Here is a 19,145-nt window from a genome sequence, read left to right as displayed (position 1 = left end):
ACGGGGGCACTCATTCCTTCTCCCTGTACGAGACGACGAAGGATCTCCTTCTGTGGGAGGAAGAGAACCAAGTCTCTCTTGTCACCCGGTTCATTCAAGGGAGGATGAACGTGATTGCGGACAAATTAAGCCACCTCAAGCAGGTCCTTCCAACCGAGTGGACCTTAAATCCAGTAGTCTGTGACAACCTTTGGAAATTGTTGGGCAAACCCACAGTGGATCTTTTCGCGACGTTGAGAAACCACCGTCTTCCCCTCTTTTGCTCTCCGGTTCCGGATCCTCAAGCATGGAGTACAGATGCCATGCTTTTGGATTGGACAAACTTAGATGAGTATACCTTCCCTCCTTTAGGAATGATCAGGGAAGTAATTAACAAGCTGTCAACACATCAGAACACCTCCATGACCCTTGTATCCCCATTTTGGCTGAACAAGGAATGGTTTCCAAACTTGATTCAACTCCTGGTAGACTACCCAAGACTTCTTCCACAAAAATGGTCTCTGCCCAGACAACCCCACTTTCTCAGATTCCACCAAGGATTATCCGCTCTGGCCCTGACAGGCTTCAGACTGTCAAGCTCCTTGTCAATGCAAAAGGGTTTTCGAGACAAGCTGCAGAGGCAGTTGCAAAATGCAGACGAGCTTCTTTACAAAGCTCTACCGATCAAAATGGACAGTCTTCAGGAGGTGGTGAAGCCGCCATTACGTCTCTTCTTCTGAGACATCTATAAGCCAAATAGCCAACTTTTTGATATTCCTAACGTCCATCAGGAAGCTATCGACCTCTACCATCAAAGGGTATAGGTCGATGATCAGCTCAGTTTTTAAGCACAGAGGAATGACCTTTCCTCTAATCCAGATATCACCGACGTAATCAAATCCTTCAATACGTCCAAGAAAGATGTTCTTCCAACGTCTCTTGGAACTTAGACGTTGTACTGAAGTGGCTCTCAGGTCCTCAATTCGAACCTCTTCGTTCTGTTTTCCTCAGGAATCTCACAAAAAAGACTCTTTTTAACGGCTCTCACTACTGCCAAAAGTATTAGCGAGTTACAAGCAATAGACAAGAGAATAGGCTTTGCACAAACGGACACAGTCTGCTCTCTTTCTCTTGGTTTCCTCGCAAAGAATGAGGACCCTTCTAAACCCTGGCCTAGGTCCTTTGTCATCAAGAACCTTATGGATATCTTAGGACCTGAGGAAGAAGAAAGACTCTTCTGCCCAGTGAGGTCCCTCTGGTACTATCTTCAAAGGATGGAAAAGATTAGAGGACCTTCGAGCAACCTCTGGTGCTCTGTTAAAAACCCAGTTTGCCTGCTCTCCAGAAATGCCATATCCTTTTTTCTGAGAGAAATAATATTAGAAGCCCACTCTCAGATCCAGGAAGAAGCCTTTCCTCTACTTAAGGTTAAGGCTCACGAAATTAGGGCAGTAGCAATTTCCCTCGCTTTCAAACACAACTTGTCTCTTTCTTCAGTCCTACAGTCGACGTTCTGGAGATGCAAGTCCATATTTGCCTCACACTACCTCAAGGACATAGAAACTGTATTTGAAAATTGTAGCACTTTAGGACCTTTATCTGTGGCTGGCATGGTGCTGGGAGAGGAAGCATGAGGAATATATCTCTTCCTTTGCTATCCACTCGCCTTGACTTAAGGTTTTGAGTCGCTGGAAAGCCTGGGGGTACACTGTACCTGGAGTACCCACCAGTTCGTACTTTATCTTTGATAATGGTTGGGTTTTTTGGTTTTATTCGATGGTGTAGGTGACACTGTTTTCATTTGTATTCTGGTCTTTGCCCAGGGCAAGGGCATCTTTTAAAACTTTGTTAGCATACGGTGTACTTCCTCCGCTGCAAAGTTTCCCACTAATGTAGTGGCGACCCTTGGCTGTACTGCCACGCCCACTACAAGTTTAGAGAAGCGCTGACCAGAGGCAGTACCTTCCTGCAGCAGCTTTCTCAACAGGTAAGGAAACAACAAACATTTATTCAATGTTATCAACCTTTCTAGTTTAAAGTCATTACTTACTTAATGTTTTGGAGTAGAATATGTCCATGCTCTTTCCCACCTCCTTACAATGTGGAATCAGCTGTGTAATTACTTGGTAAGTTACTTCTATAAAAATGACATTTTTATGATAAAATAAAGTTTTTTATATACTTACCAAGTAATTGCATGATCGGAGGCCGCCCTCCTCCCTTTGCATGAACATAAGAGCATAAAACGAATTGAGCTGTCCGCTGGTTTGTTTTCTTGGGTCCCGAATGGTGGCTGGACGTTGTCACCTACACATTAGCGATAACAGCGCTACCGCGCGAATTTTGAATTTCTAAGCTGCAGTAGGTTAGGGAACCAATAGCTATGTAATTACATGGTAAGTATATATAAAACTTTATTTTATCATAAAAATGTCATTTTTCTAGGTAGCTTGGAAGGAATAAAAATAACCTTTTGACTTTAGCTATAATTTTTATTTGGGATTTTTTTAGTATTGACATTAAAATGTTTTAGGTAAGTTAGTTTTTGGTCTGCAAGATCCTGTCAGTATATAAAGAATTGGTCTGCTTTAGTGTATTTTTCAGAAGGTGCAATTCTTATTTTTTTGTAAGGTGTTAAAGGATAAAGTAGGAGAGAAGTTGAAAAAATAGACTAAAATATTTGAATAAAGAATATTTTTTTTATACCTTGAATTCATAATTGTGTGCTTTCTTAATATATTTCAGGGTTTGTTATTTGTAGTTTTTAAATATGCTTAGACTGATGTGTAGTTTATACAATGAAATTAAACACCAGCTTTTTGTTGTAACCATAAGAGTAAAAATAGTTACTGTATGTAAAATTCTCTTTATAGTAGAGAGTTCAGAATAAAACTAGTCATTTCTATAACACTTGAGGCTGTCATTTGTTTTTGCTATAGATGATGACCCAGAGGCTGCCATTTGTTTTTGCTATAAATGATGACCCAAATACATTTGCCTTTTCTTATATGCCTAATTGGTTCTTTTATTTAGGAAGGTTGGTCATTGATTTCTTTTCCTTCCTGAAAAACTTGAATGACTAATATGAATAAGAGATAGTGTATATTGGCTTCTAAGGAGTAATTTAAGAAATTCTTTTGCAGATATATGGTTGATGCAGCTGATCCAGAAAAGATAGAGGCATCACGGAATGAGCTTCACAATTTGTTAGATAAACCACAGCTAGCTGGTATTCCAGTTTTAGTTTTAGGTAACAAGAGGGACTTGCCGAATGCACTTGATGAAAAGGGTCTAATTGAAAGAATGTAAGTACTGTATTTTAAGTTTGTAATTATCAAGGTTGACTGTAGGAGCATGAATTTAAATTATTTCTGTAAAACATGCCAAGTATTCATCTAGCTATAACTTTACTTATGGTAAAGACAAATTTTGTTTCTATGGGGATACAAACTTTACATCTTCATATATGGAGTATCCTGCAGCACACACTGGAACAGCTGTAGACTGAGATAATGAGGTGGGTAACATGGTGGAGATGGATGTGGGTGGGTTACCCATACTCATGCACACTATCCATTCTTCATACAGCTGCCGGATAACTTACGATCAGTCAAGAAAGTTTTGTCAGAATATATTTTCAGGGAAAATATAAGTCTGCCACTGATGTCTTTTAAATATACTTTCTTATTTTGAAATGAATCTTATCTCCTGTTAAAGATAGCTTATATCTCTGCACCAGTAGATAACTCGGCATTCAGACGAAAGGAAAAGACCACTTGGCTGGCCTGGATAACTGTGTATAGGTGCTCATTGGTATTTCATGGTTTTGGCTGTTTGCTGCTTTTATGGTACTGTACGTTTATTTTTCCTAGGATGCCTTCCACTTGAATCAAGGCTAAGAATGTCAGGTTCTGTAGGAATGATTTCTTTGTTAGCAGGTTGAATTTTGAGGTAGAAACATTGTTTGTGCCAACTGCAAAGGTATAAAGTGTGATCTTGAGAGTAGATGTCAGGTATGTTGGGATTTTTGAAGGACTTTTGCTCAAGTTCATTAGATATAAGAAGAGAAGGGAAGCAGATAGAGTGCAAAAGCAAATGCTTAGGTTAGGTCATAAACCTGATGTCTCCCTCTCTCCAGGTCCTTTGTCTGTAGTTATCCTCACTCAGTCTATGGTTTTTTTACTCTGCTAGTGCTTTAGATAGTGATGAGACTCCCTCTTTAGTTCCCCTTTCAGTTCAGGAAATGCGCAATGAGAAGGATGTAGACCTTATTTCAGTCAGCAAAATGTTTTTCTAAATTTGTTTGGGAACCGTTTCGGGTTCCCCCATAGTGTGTGTTCTTTTTTGCGTTCCCCTGTAAGAGGTAAGGTGTCGGTGCCTCTCCCCACCTGTAGCCCGAGCCTGGGACTGCCATGCAGCAGTTGGGAGAGTCTGCTGCCATGGAACCAAATCGGTACTTGGGAAGATATGGTTCTGTGCACCGCGTCACCTGCTTGTTTTTCATGCTTTTGAGTCTCATTAATGCAGTAGCCGCAAGATCGTTTTGGTAAACATAAATCTTTGCACTGTATTCGACTTCTACCATCATTTCCAACTAGTAATGAAGTTGTTAGCACTGACAGGACTAGTTAAATAGGTATATATATTGTTATTAACAATAACGTGCCTGTAGTAAGTTGTACTTAGTCAGTTGTTAAACCAGTCTTTTCTACATCTACTTTTCATTCTAAATCCTTGTCTGCTATTCCTCTTTCTCCTTGAAATGCCTCTGTTTGTCCCATACATGCTGTTTCTTTGGCTTTTGGCAATTCTCTTCCGTCTTTCTCTATTAATGTTTCTCTTTCCAATCCTACCGTGGTCACAGTATCTTCTGTTGTTTCCAGGCTAGATGTTATTCAATCTGCTTTGCTTTCTAATGTGTCATCTGGGAATGCTTTCAAGTCTGTTGAATTCCTTTTGGATGAGGCGGGGGCATCAGTTGCCACTGTTGCTCCTCTTTTGTTTTGGCACCTGGTGGCGTTTCGTTTTCTTTTGCTCAGCTGCCTTGTGTTGACTCAGGCGAACTGCTTCAGACTGCGGGTAGTCAGCTGCTTTTTCACCTCAAACTCCGTTGGCAAAAGAAGTTTTAATTGGAGGAGTCTCCAGTATTTTGGTGTTTGGATTGTTGCACTTTGCTTTAACCTCATTGAGTGGAGTAAAGGAGCTCTGTATAGAATAGGTCTCTGTTATCTTTGGATATTTCAATGCCCATCAAGTATTTGAAGTAACCCAAGCTTTCTCCTTCAATTAGAGCGCTTTGATGTTTTCTTGTACTCTGGCACAAGCTGCTTTTAAGTATGCTCTTGTCATCCTAGTTTTTGGAAGTTGCAGAGAGCTGCCTCTTATGATAGAGACCCTTTACTGCCGCTTAAACTGTCTTCAGTCAGAGATTCGGTTTTCTTTGCCCCTCTTGTTCCTTTGAAGAGATGTACTCATGAGAAAGTTAATGTCCAGATCTCTGTTTAGATTGTTGAAGCTTTATCTTTTACTAAACTTTTGCTCAGTATGATCACCTCTTCTTTGCACCAACTTAGAGAGTTTGTGGCACCAGTTTAAGATTTGGGATGCCAGTTTAGAGAGAGAGAGTGTTTGTGGCGGCTGCAGAATTTTAAGGGGAAGAGGCTTAGAGTTTTCAACTTGAATGGTCAACCATTTCTGATGCTGCAGATGGCATGAAAGAGTTTTCAACTTGCATGGTCAACCATTTCTGATGCTGCAGGTGGATGTTCTCATGCTTATACTAACTCAGCTTTTAAGAATTAAGATAAGTTATGCTTCTGTCTGTTGTCAAAGGTTTCTCCTGAACAGGAGATGGCAGCTGTTTGGTTTCTCCTCTGGGTTGCCTTCTAAGCTAGACTCTTTTGAGGGTGATAAGGGAGATTATATTGTTACAGAATAATAAAGAATTTCTTAGTTAACCTCTCAGGTAGGGGTGGAAAGGCCTTCCTCTTCTCTTCCTTCAGGCCCTTCTTTTAAGTTTTTATACCTTTTGTGGATCTGTTCAGCCCTCAGGTTCTGGAAGGAGACCAATTGGAGATCTTTTGACATGTGTGTAGAGACTTAAGAACAGAACTTTAGGAATTGGAGGTACTGAAGAGGAGTTATGATTCCTTTCTGGTTTCCCCTCCACTGGTGTCATCTCTCGTAGCCTTTTCTTCGCATCTTATCTAGAAGAAAGTATCGGTAATTCACCTGGATTTTACTTCTGACTTTTTCTTAGTGCCATAAGCAACTGGAGATTGGTGTCCAGTGCTGAATGTATCGAGACTGAACTCTATTCAGCTGTCCCCATAGGAGATTAGTGCCCAGTGTTTGATGTATCGAGATTGAACTCTATTCAGCTGTCCCTATACTTCATGGTTTTTTCCAGGATGGTTTCAGTGACTTTCCAGAACAAAAATTAGATGATTGGTGGACATGCAGGCATTTTCCTCATACTAGTAGATCCTTGGTCGTGCTTGTTCCTTCTGTGTGTATTTACAAGGAAGGTATTCCTGTTCAAGGCGCTTTGATTCAGTTCAAGTACCGTACAGCACCTCAAGTATTCATAAGGAATTTGTTGCCCATAGGGGTATGATGGTGTCATTTATGAGCAAGAATTCTTTCCTGCTGAATTGACTGGTTCAAGTTGGTCAACTATATTGGTGGTATTCCGAAGACCAAGGATCTGTTGCTTCGTCTGGTTCAGTGTCTCTGCTTTATGATTTTTAGTAGACTTCCTTAACTCCTGAGTCGATTCTTTATCTGGGGGCGAAGGTAGACTTGCAGGCTTCTCTGTCTGAAGATAATTAGACACCACTTGCTTTTTCTCAAACAGTTTTAGCCCTTAAGGAAGCTTCCTATGTGTTAATGGCTTTCTTTGTTAGGACACATGACCTCACTGGAGAATTCGTTAGAATAATCAGGCAGAGTTACAATGTGGTCTCAGCTTAACAGAATTGCAACCTGTAGGAAAAGTTCATTAAACTTTTAAGTAAATCCAGGACAATCCTTGTTACCAGGTTCTGTAGGAGTGGCACCAAGACTGCAAGTAACAAGTTTTATTTTTAAGTCGACATCCAGGTTTTGTTTTTTTTTCCTTGTGTCTCGTAACACAAAATGAAGAGTTTTGACAAGATTTGGGACACTGACTTACTATACGTCATAGACTGGTCAACACTACAGCTGGTAAACCTTAGAGATGTTAGGGTGGTGGAAAGATCATCGAAAATACCTGGCGGGTTTATCTGTAAGAGCTCAAACTCTTGGCTGTATGGAAGAGTTTCTACAAACCCCTGGTTAGAAACTAAGCCATAGTGGAAAGACTGCTTCTTTGGGCAAAAAATGAACACACAGAATTGGTTCTCTAGTTCATTGTGGGGAAGGACAATGGTTTTGGCGATTGAGAATTCAGGAAGGACAAGTTTTGCCTATGGAGTGGTCATTACATCTGTGAGTGCATTAGTTGCTGTGGAGTTGTGGGAGCACTCAAATGTGGACTTAACAGCACGCAAATGAACAGGAATGACCATTTTACTACTACTACTCCTTTCAGGGCCCTCAGGCTTGATTGGTGGATGCATTTCTTCAAGTTTGGCCCCATTCAGACACATATAGAGAGAATTATTATCAGACTTTCTAGCTCTAAATAGATCTGTCTTGTATTCATTTATTAAGGAAAAATTGATGCAAACTACTGAATTCCATGTGGCTTCACAACTTCAGCATCCCACCCTTAACTGCTTGGAGACGCTCAACTGTCTTCTTTCAACAAGGGGGTTTTCTAAGATATCTCGGATTTTATCCTTAAGTGGAGAAACAACCTTTGCCTTGCATCAGAAGAGCAGCAGTTTGTTTATTGCTCCAGGAGCTGTTCTAGCAGAATTTTCAGCACCTTTACCCCTTTAGATTATAAGTTTCTTTGCTTTCTTAAAGTAAGAGTTTATGCTGTCTACTTTTGAGGTTATACTCCTATTCTTTACCCGGTGTTGCGTCATGTGCAATTGGATCTTGCTGATGATCAGCATCTTAAGGTGTTGAGATCAGTTGAGATTGAAGCCCATAAAACTCAGGATTACTCTCCTCTGGAATTTAGACATACACTGTATTTCTAAATTCTACCAGCAGATCATTTGGAGCCTCTGGAATCATTTCTTTTGAAGTATTTGCTATACAGTAAAGCACTTTTTTATATAAGTAACTTACCAAGTAATTACATACCTATAGTTTCCTCTTGCACAGCAGCTAAAATTTTGAAATTCGCTGGTTGCGCTATTTGTTTTGGGTAGGTGACTTGCCCCACCCACTTATGGGGAAAGAGACGAACAACTAAGCAAAGAGCTTCAATTTGTTTCTGCCGGTTGATGGCTGTACCCCAGTTGTTAGCAGCAGCTTTATTTTGGAATTCGTTGCTTTTCCGATTGTTCATTTCGCCCAATTGGTGAAGTATTCTTGTATTTGGTAGTCTTTCGCCACATTTAGATAGTGTTAGGTTTCTTTTATGAGATCATTTTTGACGGATAATTCACAATTTACAACATTTTTTCTGATCTTCACCTTTTTAGTCGACTTGTTTTCTTCACAATATCTGACTCAAGTTCAATTACCATTAGGTATTGCAGCAAAGGCTGCAGTACTTGACTGACTGAGGAAACCTATGATTCACATACACTGTGCACTAATTGTAGGGGGCAGGTGTGCCCAGTAGATTTAAGATGTCAGGAGTGTATGGATTGGGATGACAAAAAGTGGAAGATTTTAAAGTCATTCTTTAATAAATTGGCTATGAACAAAGAAGGGTAAGCGACTGCTAGGGCTGAAAATATTAAGTCTTTAGTTAGCCCAGAATCTTCTCAGCCTATTGCCAATTAATATTCCTGTTTCTGATCCCATAACTGTGACTCCTGTTCCCAGTCCTCAGATTGTTCCGCCCTCTCCTTTACCTGGCTCCTACGCTTCGGAACCCAACCCCATTGCCAGCCACAAGTCGAAGGTTGACAAATTCAAGTTAATTGCAGAGACCTTGGGCCAATCAAGGTTCTCAGTGAAAGCCATAATGGAAAAAGTTAGTGCGAATAGTGCTAGTGAAGTGTTGGTGGAGGAGGTGGCTACTTGTCCCACCGATTCCCTTAGGCATAGGCAAAGGTCAATGGTATACTCCCCCAAACATGGGGGAAGTCAAACTGGTAGCCTAAGGGAGGTTGGTGGGGTCTGCCCATGGGTAGTTGCCCCCTCGGTTGAAGCTGTTGCCAATTCCCAGGGTGTGACAGAGAGCCACTGGAAAGGTGTCTCTAAGGATGTGCATCGTGTCTCTTCAAGTTCAGAGGATTCTAGTCCCAGGGCCAATGGCACTTTACAGACGAGTCACTTTCATTGAAAAGGCATGCAGTGGATGTGATACATTCCTTTAGTGCCATGTAAAAGGTTCAAAGAACCTATTGGTAGCCATCATCCGTCCTGTAGTCACTGGGGCAGCCCAGTGTTTTTCTTCGGAGCACCCCATTATAGAGAGCCAGAGTTCAGCTCGCAAACGTTCTTCTCATAAGCGCTCCTCTTCGTCATGAACATTAGTCTTTTTCTCTTGAGCACTCTAGCACCCAGCAGTTCCTGAGTTTTTCTTGGAGTCAGAGCATCCAGTAGTTCTTGAGTGTCCATTAGCGTCCATGCCTTCTAGAGTCTCTGAGCACTCCTTAGCATCCGAGTCTGTTACCGCACAAGCACCCAGTAGTGCCCAAGAGTCTCCAAGTGCTCATTAGCATTCAAGCGCCCGTTATCCTCCGAGCTCCTCGGAGCGCCCAGTAGCTACCAAGCACCCATTGGCACCCGAACGCCCAGTTTTGGCCCATCATCCAGTTCCAGCCTTCAGGCACTTGGCACCATCTCCTTCTTCTGTAGCTCAAGCAGTCCAGCTCCTCTGCCTTCACCCACACAGCTGGCTCCTCTCCTTCAGGCTTCTGCCTCTAGTTCTCAGGGGCCAGCAGCTGCCGATTTGTCCTTGGATCCTATTCAGCGCAAGCTTGACAGTATTTTGGCCCTACTCAAGAAGGCTCAGTCAGCTCCTCAACCTCCAGCAGACTTATCCTACTTTGGCTTATGCGTCCTTATTAAGGTATCTCCTTGCTACTTTTCCAAGTTTCTTCTCACTTGCTGTGGTGGAATTCTGAAAGCAAGTTGTCGAGGGAAAGTCCCTTCTCCCTTTGAACCCCAACCTAGACTTATACTCAGATGCATTGGTTCTAGGTTGGGGAGCTCTTCTGGGGAGCAAGGAAGTGTCTGGGACATGGTCCCAGAAGCAGAAAAATTGGCATATCAATGTCAAGAATTGAAAACAATACTGTACACTTAGGACTTCAATTCTTCGTGTCGGAGGTGTTCAACAAGACAGTGGCAGTCTACTCAGACAACACTACTGCCCTGTCTTATATCAAAAAGCAAGGGGGAACTCACTCCTTTTCCCCATATGAACATATGAAGCAGCGAGAGACCTCCTCTGGGTGGACCAGAACTCTGACACGATTCATTCAAGGAAAGTTAAATGTTTTGGCGGATGAGTTGAGCCATCAGAAGCAGGTTCTCCCCACAGAGTGGACCCTAGATCCTCTGGTCTGCTTAGTTCTGTGGAAACTGGGGGAACCAATCAGGGATCTTTTGCAACCCCCAGAAACCATCGGCTCCCATTGTTCTGTTCACCAGTCCCGGATCCTCTAGCATGGGTGACAGATGCCATGCTGCAGGACTGGTTGAACAAATACCCCTATGCCTTCCCACCGTTCAGCCTGGTGAGGCAGGTCATAAACAAATTTCAGTCCCATCAAAACATGTCTATGATTTTAATAGCTCTGTTCTGGCCATGGAAGGAGTGGTTCCCAGACCTCCTCGACCTTCTAGTGGATTTTCCCAGGCTACTGCATCAAAGGTCAGATCTACTCAGACAACCTCACTTCAGGCGGTTCAGTCAAAGGTTGTCCACTCTGGCCTAACAGGTTGCAGACTCTCAGGAAGCTCCTTAGAAAGAAGGGCTTTTCAAGATCAGCTGCGAAGTCTATTGCCAAGTGTAGACGCCAATCATCCGACAAAGTACCAAGCCAAGTGGACAATCTTTTGTTCTTGGTGCAGAAAATACAATATCTCGTCTTCTCAGACCTCTATAGCAGAAGTAGTCGATTTTCTGCTATTCTAAGAACATCTAGAAGTCTGCCCACTTCTACTATTAGAGGTAATAGGGCCATGTTACGCTCTTGTCTTCCAACATAGGGGAGTAGCTCTTTCCTTGAACCAAGATATGTTGGACCCCATAAAGTTCTTTGACACCGCCAAACAGAAGGAGGTAGGGGTGGTCCCCTGGAACTTACTGTTCTCAGATGGCTGTCTGGTCCTCGTTTTGAGCCCCTTCATTCAATTTCATTAAGGGACCTTGCTAGAAAAATGCTTTTTCTAGTAGCCTTAGTGACAGCGAAATGTGTTAATGAGATTCATGCATTGGATAAGAGAGTTGGCTTCTCCCAAGGGAATGCAGTTTGTTTATTTACCTGGCGGTTTTTAGCCAAAAACGAGACCCCGTCAAAATCCTGGCCTCATTCCTTTATCATTAAAAATTTGACAGAAATATTGGGCCTAGAAGAAGAAGAAAGAACTCTGTGTCCTGTGAGGGCACTTAAGTATTACACAGAACAGAGGGTATACGTGGACTTTCAAATGATCTATGGTGTTCAGTCAAGAATCCATCTCGTCCGCTGTCTAAGAATGCCCTGGCTTTCTTCCTCAGAGACATTATCTTGGAAGCACATTCCCTAATTGGAGATGATGTTTGACCCTCGTTTAGAGTTAAAGCTCACGAAGTAAGATATGTTGCCACTTCGTTGGCGTTCAGACATAACTTATCTCTCTCATCCATTTTGCAGTTGACTTTTTGGAAATCCAAGTCAGTTTTCGCTTTCCATTATTTGCGCAAAGTAGAAACAATGTATAATAATTGCAGCACCTTGGGTCCTTTTTCAGCGGCTGGCATGGTGTTGGGGGAAGAAGTGTAGGAAGCATCCCTTCCATCCTTTTCTCTCTTCACCTTTTTATAGGGTGTTCAGTTTTTAGGGGAGCCAGGGGTACTATGTACCTGGAGTACCCATCAGTTCTTTATTGGTTGGGAGGTGGTTTTATTTATTTGGTATAGGTGACAGTGTCTTTTTTATAGTTGTCTCTTGTGGTACTGCATCCAGGGCAGGGGCAATTTTATGTGCTTTGTTAGCTATTGGAATCGTCCTTTGCTGCAAAGTTCCCACCGAAATAGTAGGCGCTCCACAGCTGTATCGCCATGCCACTATATGATGAGATGGGCACCAGCCAGAGGTAGTATCTTCCTGCAGCAGCTCTCTCATCAGGTAAGGAAACAACAAGCATTGTATCAGTGCTAGCAACTTTTTCTGTTCTCAAATTCATTACCATTATTAATGTTTTGGGGTTGATTTGTCCATGCATCCCACCTCCTATCAATGTGGAAATCAGCTATGTAATTAATTGGTAAGTTACTTATATAAAAATGACATTTTTTGGTAAAATAAAGTTTTATACTGTATATACTTAGTAAATAATTACATGATCGGAGCCCTCTCTCCTCCCCTCGCATGGACACAAGGGCATAAACAAATTGAGGACGTTGTAAAGATCCGCAACCCCAGAGTATCCATGTAAAGATTGGCTATCCTCAGAATGAACTTGTTAACATCAGCCACCCCCCAGTACTGAACACGGCGAAGGGACATTCCATTTGGCCGACAACAAACATGCACTGCCAGTATCAGAATGAGCTTGTTAACATCAGCCACCCCAAATATTAGCTTGTTAAGATAAACAACCCTCAGGTACTCTGGGGTTGCTGTTCTTTACAACGTCTCAAATTGAAGCTCTTTGCTAAGTTGTTCATCTCTTTCCCCGAAAGTGGGCAGGGCAAGTCACCTACCCAAAACAAATAGCGCAACCCGCGAATTTCAAAATTTTAGTTGCTGTGCAAGTGGAAACTATAGCTATGTAATTAATGCTAAGTATACATAAAACTTTTTTTTACCATAAAAATGTCATTTTGTTAGTGCTGTTGGCAGTTAACCCTTTATCAATGGGACGGCATAAAAAAATCATATCAATGAAGAGAATGCCACGTACATTCACGCTGTATGAATAAAAAAATTCTAAAAAAATTTCCCTACCTTCCACGAGAAATTGAAAATGGCTGTTTACAACCCCTTGTGGGGCCTCATTTACAAGACAATCGTAAATTTTACCCACTTATATATGTTTTTTCTAATAAATAAATTTATTGTATTTTGTAAAATTATTATTACTGCTCACACAAAATCAAAACAGATAAGAAATAAAAGCAGTAACAAATTTTTGGCATATTTGTTGTAAAATATTCACGTAAATTTACGAGAAGGAAGATTCAATAATTTTTTTTTACTTTTACATGCTTTTTCTAATATTTCTTTGCAATTTATTTGTAGAATTACATTTACAACTGACATACTATCGTAAAAGACAAAAACAAAAAACAACAGCAACCCCTTTGTATATTTACAAGCAAATTTACAAAAAGACTCGTGAGAGAGAGAGATGCAGTACTTTCCCCCTTGAAGTCTCAACCATTACTGATACTGGCCTAACTCTCACGTCTGTATAAAAGTTGCCATTAGTGAAGTTATAGCATATAGAAGTATTGGCACCTTTGTTTCAAATCATTATTACCATAACAGTGGTGCGTAATTCTGCTTCACACTGAAGCTCAATCTGTCCACCTCCCCAAACCTGTTTTACTTCACACTGAGGAGCAGTCTGTCCCTTAAGGGTTAAAAGAGTAAGTTTATTGCAAACATTCTCCTATAAGGCTTTTTTATAGGGAATGCTATTTTATCTTTTTTTTTTTTGTTAGAGCTGGGAATAATGTTAAGGCTGTTTTTTCTGAGAGCTGTAAGATTTCCGAATTTAACTTCTTTGGTGGGGAAGGAAGAGGAAACACTTCTGTCATGTTAGGTGTATTAAAATGTATTTAACTGGGTTGTTTTGTGCTTTTAGCAAACCTAGAATGTCTTTGTCAAAAGATGCAATGTTCTCTTTGACATATTGATCAGGTTAGCACATGGGAAACTACTTACATACCTTTTACCTGTATTAAAGGTAAACATTTACAGTGTCAAAGTAGTTGCTACTTCATTTAGTTTTATGACAAATTTGTCACTTGAGGATGTGATTAATGCAGCGCAATCGAAGTGCAGTTTGGTTTTGCTGCACGCAACCTCAAAGTACACAGAATTGTGCCTGAAAATGGTAACAATCTTAGTTTTCCTGAATCAAAGAAAGATCAATCTTTTAGGCTCTTTGTTTTAAATCCTGGGTTTTGATATTTTGGGGAGTATGAAGGTACAATATTGTGTAGGAGCTTATCTTTATATCTTAAAGGTGTTTCATTTTAGTTGGCAGTTGTTTTTGGGGCTTTCAGACCCAGGCAGAAGGGTCCCGAGGGTTCCCATTGTACTGCTTCTAGTTCATTCTGGCTGAATTGATGTGGTTTCTCAGCAAGGCTGCTCTTTGCTGCTCACACATTAGAGCCTTGCTCCCTGAATGGAATCCAACTTCTGGCAGCAGTAAGATCCAGAAAGGACTCAAGATCAGGCAAGGGTGTTGTGGGTTTCATGCAAGAAACTTTAGCTCGATGGGCCAAGCAGATTTTGTCAAGCTGCACTACCCACCATCCTCTTCTCAATGTGGGAATCGGCTATCTTTAACAGTAGTTAAGATTCATCCAAAATAATATGCATTGTTATAACGAAATTTATTATTTGGATACTTACTGTTAAAGTAGAGCCTGCCCAACCTCCCTGCAATTTAGTGGGCTCTTGAGGAGAATTCTGATGAGCAAAAATATTTGTAACACACCTGATGTAGAGCAGGTATACTAGACAGTCATCCGGGTCAGCCATGCGAGCTGTTGCTTATGTTTTATGAGTAGTCACCTACCGGCGCAGAGATATAACCTACAGTATTTTTAACAGTAGGTAAGTATCCAAATGATAAATTTTATTATGGAAATTTATATATTATATAAATACTCCACCTTTTGGTGCCAGAGGGGCCCAGCTGATAATATCACATACTGTACTATTCTCCATGTCATCTCCATTCCCCCTTGTCGTTTAATCTTCTACATGTGGTACTTTGTAATATCCTTCATTGGATAATTTCACAATAACTTACCATTGGACTCTTTAACATTTTTTCTTAAAGCTATTATCTCACATTGACGGAATCTTAGATTTAGTTGTAAATTAGATTTTACTATTAAAGACAAAAATATTTGGCCAGTCATATGATAGTTGTTTAAATCAGTGTTTTCTAGGTGATTATTTAACGTCTATAACCCATCTCTGGGATTATTTAACATCTCTAACCCATCTCTTTAATAACTGGCAAACTTAAGGAACAAATTAAAATGGATCAAACCAATCATTGGATTATTGCAATCTTAAAGCATCATATTCATGTAATTTTATTTCATTTTAGGTCACTTATTTGTCCCACAGATTTTTAATGGATAACCTATGACTTAGTCTGTGTGTGTAGGGAATGCTGGTCACCAGTTAGTCAAGCATATTTTTTTAATATCCTGACTTCAGCTACAGCACAAGCCAAAGTTTGGAGGGAAAACAGTCAAGGAAGTTTTGTCCAAAAACCACTTTCTCATGATATCCTGCAACTGAATTTTTAAATGAATGCAGTTTATCAGATGAAATCTGAATTGCAGGCATTAACAACAAACCCTACAGGCCAGCTGTAAACAAGTTGTTGATGTTAATTACTGTTATAGGTAAACTACCCCAAAATAATACTATAATAATAATGTTAATGATAAATACAAAGAATCTGCACATTTCCATACAATATTAATTTTATCATTGATTTTAGTTAGGAGATGATGTGTGATGATGAGCAGTTACATCCAGTTATCAATGTGTACACAAAATCCAAAGGTTTTGTACAGTGATATGGATATTGAGGTAAAGTTGGAGTGTATTTCCAGAGAAATATTCAACAGATATCATTTTTAAGGTGTCCTCATTGAATGACGTCATTAAGTTGCGCAGTATATGAGAATTTGTGTGATTTCTTCATGATGGAATTCTTGATGTTGTATAGCTCATAAAACAGTAGGAGCAGTGCAGACATGTATCTAGAATGCATGCATGTTGAAGGCATCAGAATTTTGTAAGGCAAGAGATACTTAAACTTTGAACATTTGAACTGAGACAATCGTGCAAAGCATTTAGCCACTTGAAACTGTTTTACATAGGTGATGAAGTGTGGTCGTAATCCCATATTGTCATTCTTTAGCTCCATGGAAGTACAAGTGTTGCCTTTTGTATACTCTCAGTTGGGCTGCTTTAAGTACTGTATAATGTATTTGATGGACTGGAAAGACAATGGTTTGTATCGAAAAAAAAAAAAAGTGATTTTGTAGTTTTGATTTACTGCTGCATAAGCACTGTAAGTAAACACTGATTTCAATTTTCCAATTTATTCAGACTAATTTTATCTTTCCAGGAATTTGTCTGCCATTCAAGATCGAGAGATTTGTTGCTATTCGATATCATGTAAAGAGAAGGATAACATTGATATAACTCTTCAGTGGCTAATTTCCCACTCAAAGTCTGGAGGTCGTTAGGTCATAATTGAGTGGTCAGATGAATACCTATTTAGAACTTTTGGAATTGGTGACGTCCAGAGATTTTAAGGATCGACAGTTCTTGCTGTAGTATCTAAAGGTAAAATTTAGTCCAACATTTGATAAACAGTAGATTGAAATTGATTAATCAGTAGAAAACATAGGCTTTCATAAATTTGTGGTTTTATTCAGGTTCATGGATTGACAATTGAAGTTTAACTACAGTATATGAAAAGTAATTAACTAGAAATGAAATTTTAAGAATTTGGATTAGATAAAGCAGTTTTTTATTGAACAGGGAAATTCAGTCACCTTTAAACAGATAGAGGTAGACATAATACTGTAGTATGATAGTGACCGAACATTTTTAGAAAGAGGGACTTGCAGCGTGTTGTGAGCGCAAATAAATTACTTGTATCTTTTTGTATAGCTTTTATACTGTCAGTATTTTCTGCTGTTGTTTTGGATCAGTGCGTTTATTTTATTTGCAAGTGTTACCTTTATGTACTTCTTTCGTTCTGCAACTTTTCTCTTGATCATCTTGTAAAGCCATTATTAAGTTTAAGAAATTTGTGAATATTTTTTAACTTACGCTTAAATGTAATTTGAAATGTAACTAGTACAGTATACCTAATTGTATTTTATTAATGTCTCCTTGAATTTTTCTGAATATATACAGCATAAGTGAATATTAAGTGTATAATTCACTATTAGGTTATGTATATTTGTAATTTGAAAGTGCAGTAGTCTATAATTTCTTATTTAAGTATGGGGAATATTGCTTAGTGTCTTACCTTATATCTGGGTAGCATAGCCATCATAAAATCCACACTTGCAATTTGAGATAATGAGGTAACTAAGGTCATCTCATGAAAGATAATTTTTCTAAAAGTTGCTAAAGATTTATTTTATAGAATGTAGCCCCCCCTTTTTTCTTCTTGCTCTCTTTTCTTAGAAAGAGTGGACCATTCCTCAGCACTTGGCTTAAAGTTGTCATATCAATTGCTCTGTGTTTTTGTCTGGTGCATGTCTGGTCTCCATAAGTGTGTGTATTTTGGCTTGTAAGTGTGCCTGTGTTAGGTTTGTGACTGTTGTAGAATGCCTGGTCATGTTTTTGTAATTCATCACAGATTATTGAAGGTTTATGATGAACTTCCAAGCCTCAGTGCCAGAGTTGATGGTCTGACAGAGGTTGGTTGCTATTCACGAGAGTTACATATTACTAAGTGGATTTGCACACATTAGTGCTCCAAGTTGCAGGTAGCTGGTCAGGGTGTCTCGTTTACAGGTTGATATGAGAATCCCGACAGAAATGGTTAGAATTAGTTAACTGTTACCATTTTTTTTTTTATCTGTAGTCAGAGGGTGTTAACTACTTCTAAGCATTTTTATATATGGTCTTTTATATTTGACATCTAATAGATTATGAAAAGACATCTTAGTAACCCATCAGGTAATTTGTATTTCAACAACTTATACATTGAACATATTTCAAGATTACTTAACCTGATTGGTGTAATTAGAATTCAGTGTGGTGCAGTTAATGAAGGCTGAAAGAAATGCCTTTATCCCTGATGTACATATTTTTATCTCTTGAGATATTAGCTCTTAACCACATGTGTGGCAATGACAAACTTTTTTAGACCAAATTTATTCTACAAAATTTAATTTGCTTTTTGCTAGACCCTGACCGTGTAAGACATATTTTTTAGGAAATATTTCTAATGTAGTTCTTAAAAATACCATTTAGAATTAGAAGAAAAAGATCTGATAAATATGTTGACCCTAGAGACTATATATGCTGATAGTACATGTAGATAACGTCACACACACAAAATATGTTGGCCAGATTACGTTCAGGAGTTGCGCAGAATACGGAAAAGCAAGTTAGCAATATATATCAGTATATAAATATATATATATATTATGTATACACATTTGCTGTATATATATGAAATTAGGTGTGTGTTGATTGGACTGTCTGAGCCTTAGAACTTTGTGCTATTACCATGAATCATGGACATTGCAGGCCCAAAATGTTTTCTTATGAATAAATCTTTCAGTAAAGCACTTGGTCACACTCATGTCACTACACTTTTGTGAATTATATAGGAATAATTAATGTTAGTCTATCACCCATTTTAGTGACCTGAATTCATAGTGCTTGCCATTTGTTATAAATGGTTCTTATCTGCCTACTGAAACTTGTGAATACAGCATGTTCTGTTGTCAAAAGTATATTAGTTTATTTAAGTTTGTTAATATGTAGAAGTGAATAGTCATTAAAGCTTATTATGATTTCATGTTTGAAAACTGAATTGATGTTATTGCAATTATATGTTTAGTCTGTGATGTTTTGTTATAACCTAATATAAGATTTTTCACATTATTATTTTTATTCATATGATGTACATGTTAAAGAATATATGCTAATATTTGACATTTT

The 19,145-nt window shown here is 39.3% G+C and overlaps 1 protein-coding gene across 1 annotated transcript in view; it reads left to right on the top strand.

Moving 5' to 3' along the window:
• Positions 1 to 19,139, top strand: part of Arl8 (ADP-ribosylation factor-like protein 8) — a 30,150-nt gene extending 11,011 nt beyond the window's left edge. Inside the window, exons 3-4 of the mRNA XM_067090710.1 lie at positions 3,123 to 3,284; positions 16,579 to 19,139. Coding sequence (XP_066946811.1) covers positions 3,123 to 3,284; positions 16,579 to 16,699 — 283 coding nt within the window. The 3' untranslated portion in view covers positions 16,700 to 19,139. The remainder of the gene's footprint in view (positions 1 to 3,122; positions 3,285 to 16,578) is intronic.
• Positions 19,140 to 19,145: the final 6 nt, after the last annotated feature.

The sequence above is a fragment of the Macrobrachium rosenbergii genome, chromosome 47, assembly GCF_040412425.1.
Source record: "Macrobrachium rosenbergii isolate ZJJX-2024 chromosome 47, ASM4041242v1, whole genome shotgun sequence".
Lineage (NCBI taxonomy): Eukaryota > Metazoa > Arthropoda > Malacostraca > Decapoda > Palaemonidae > Macrobrachium > Macrobrachium rosenbergii.
This window is presented reverse-complemented; position numbering and strand designations above follow the sequence as displayed.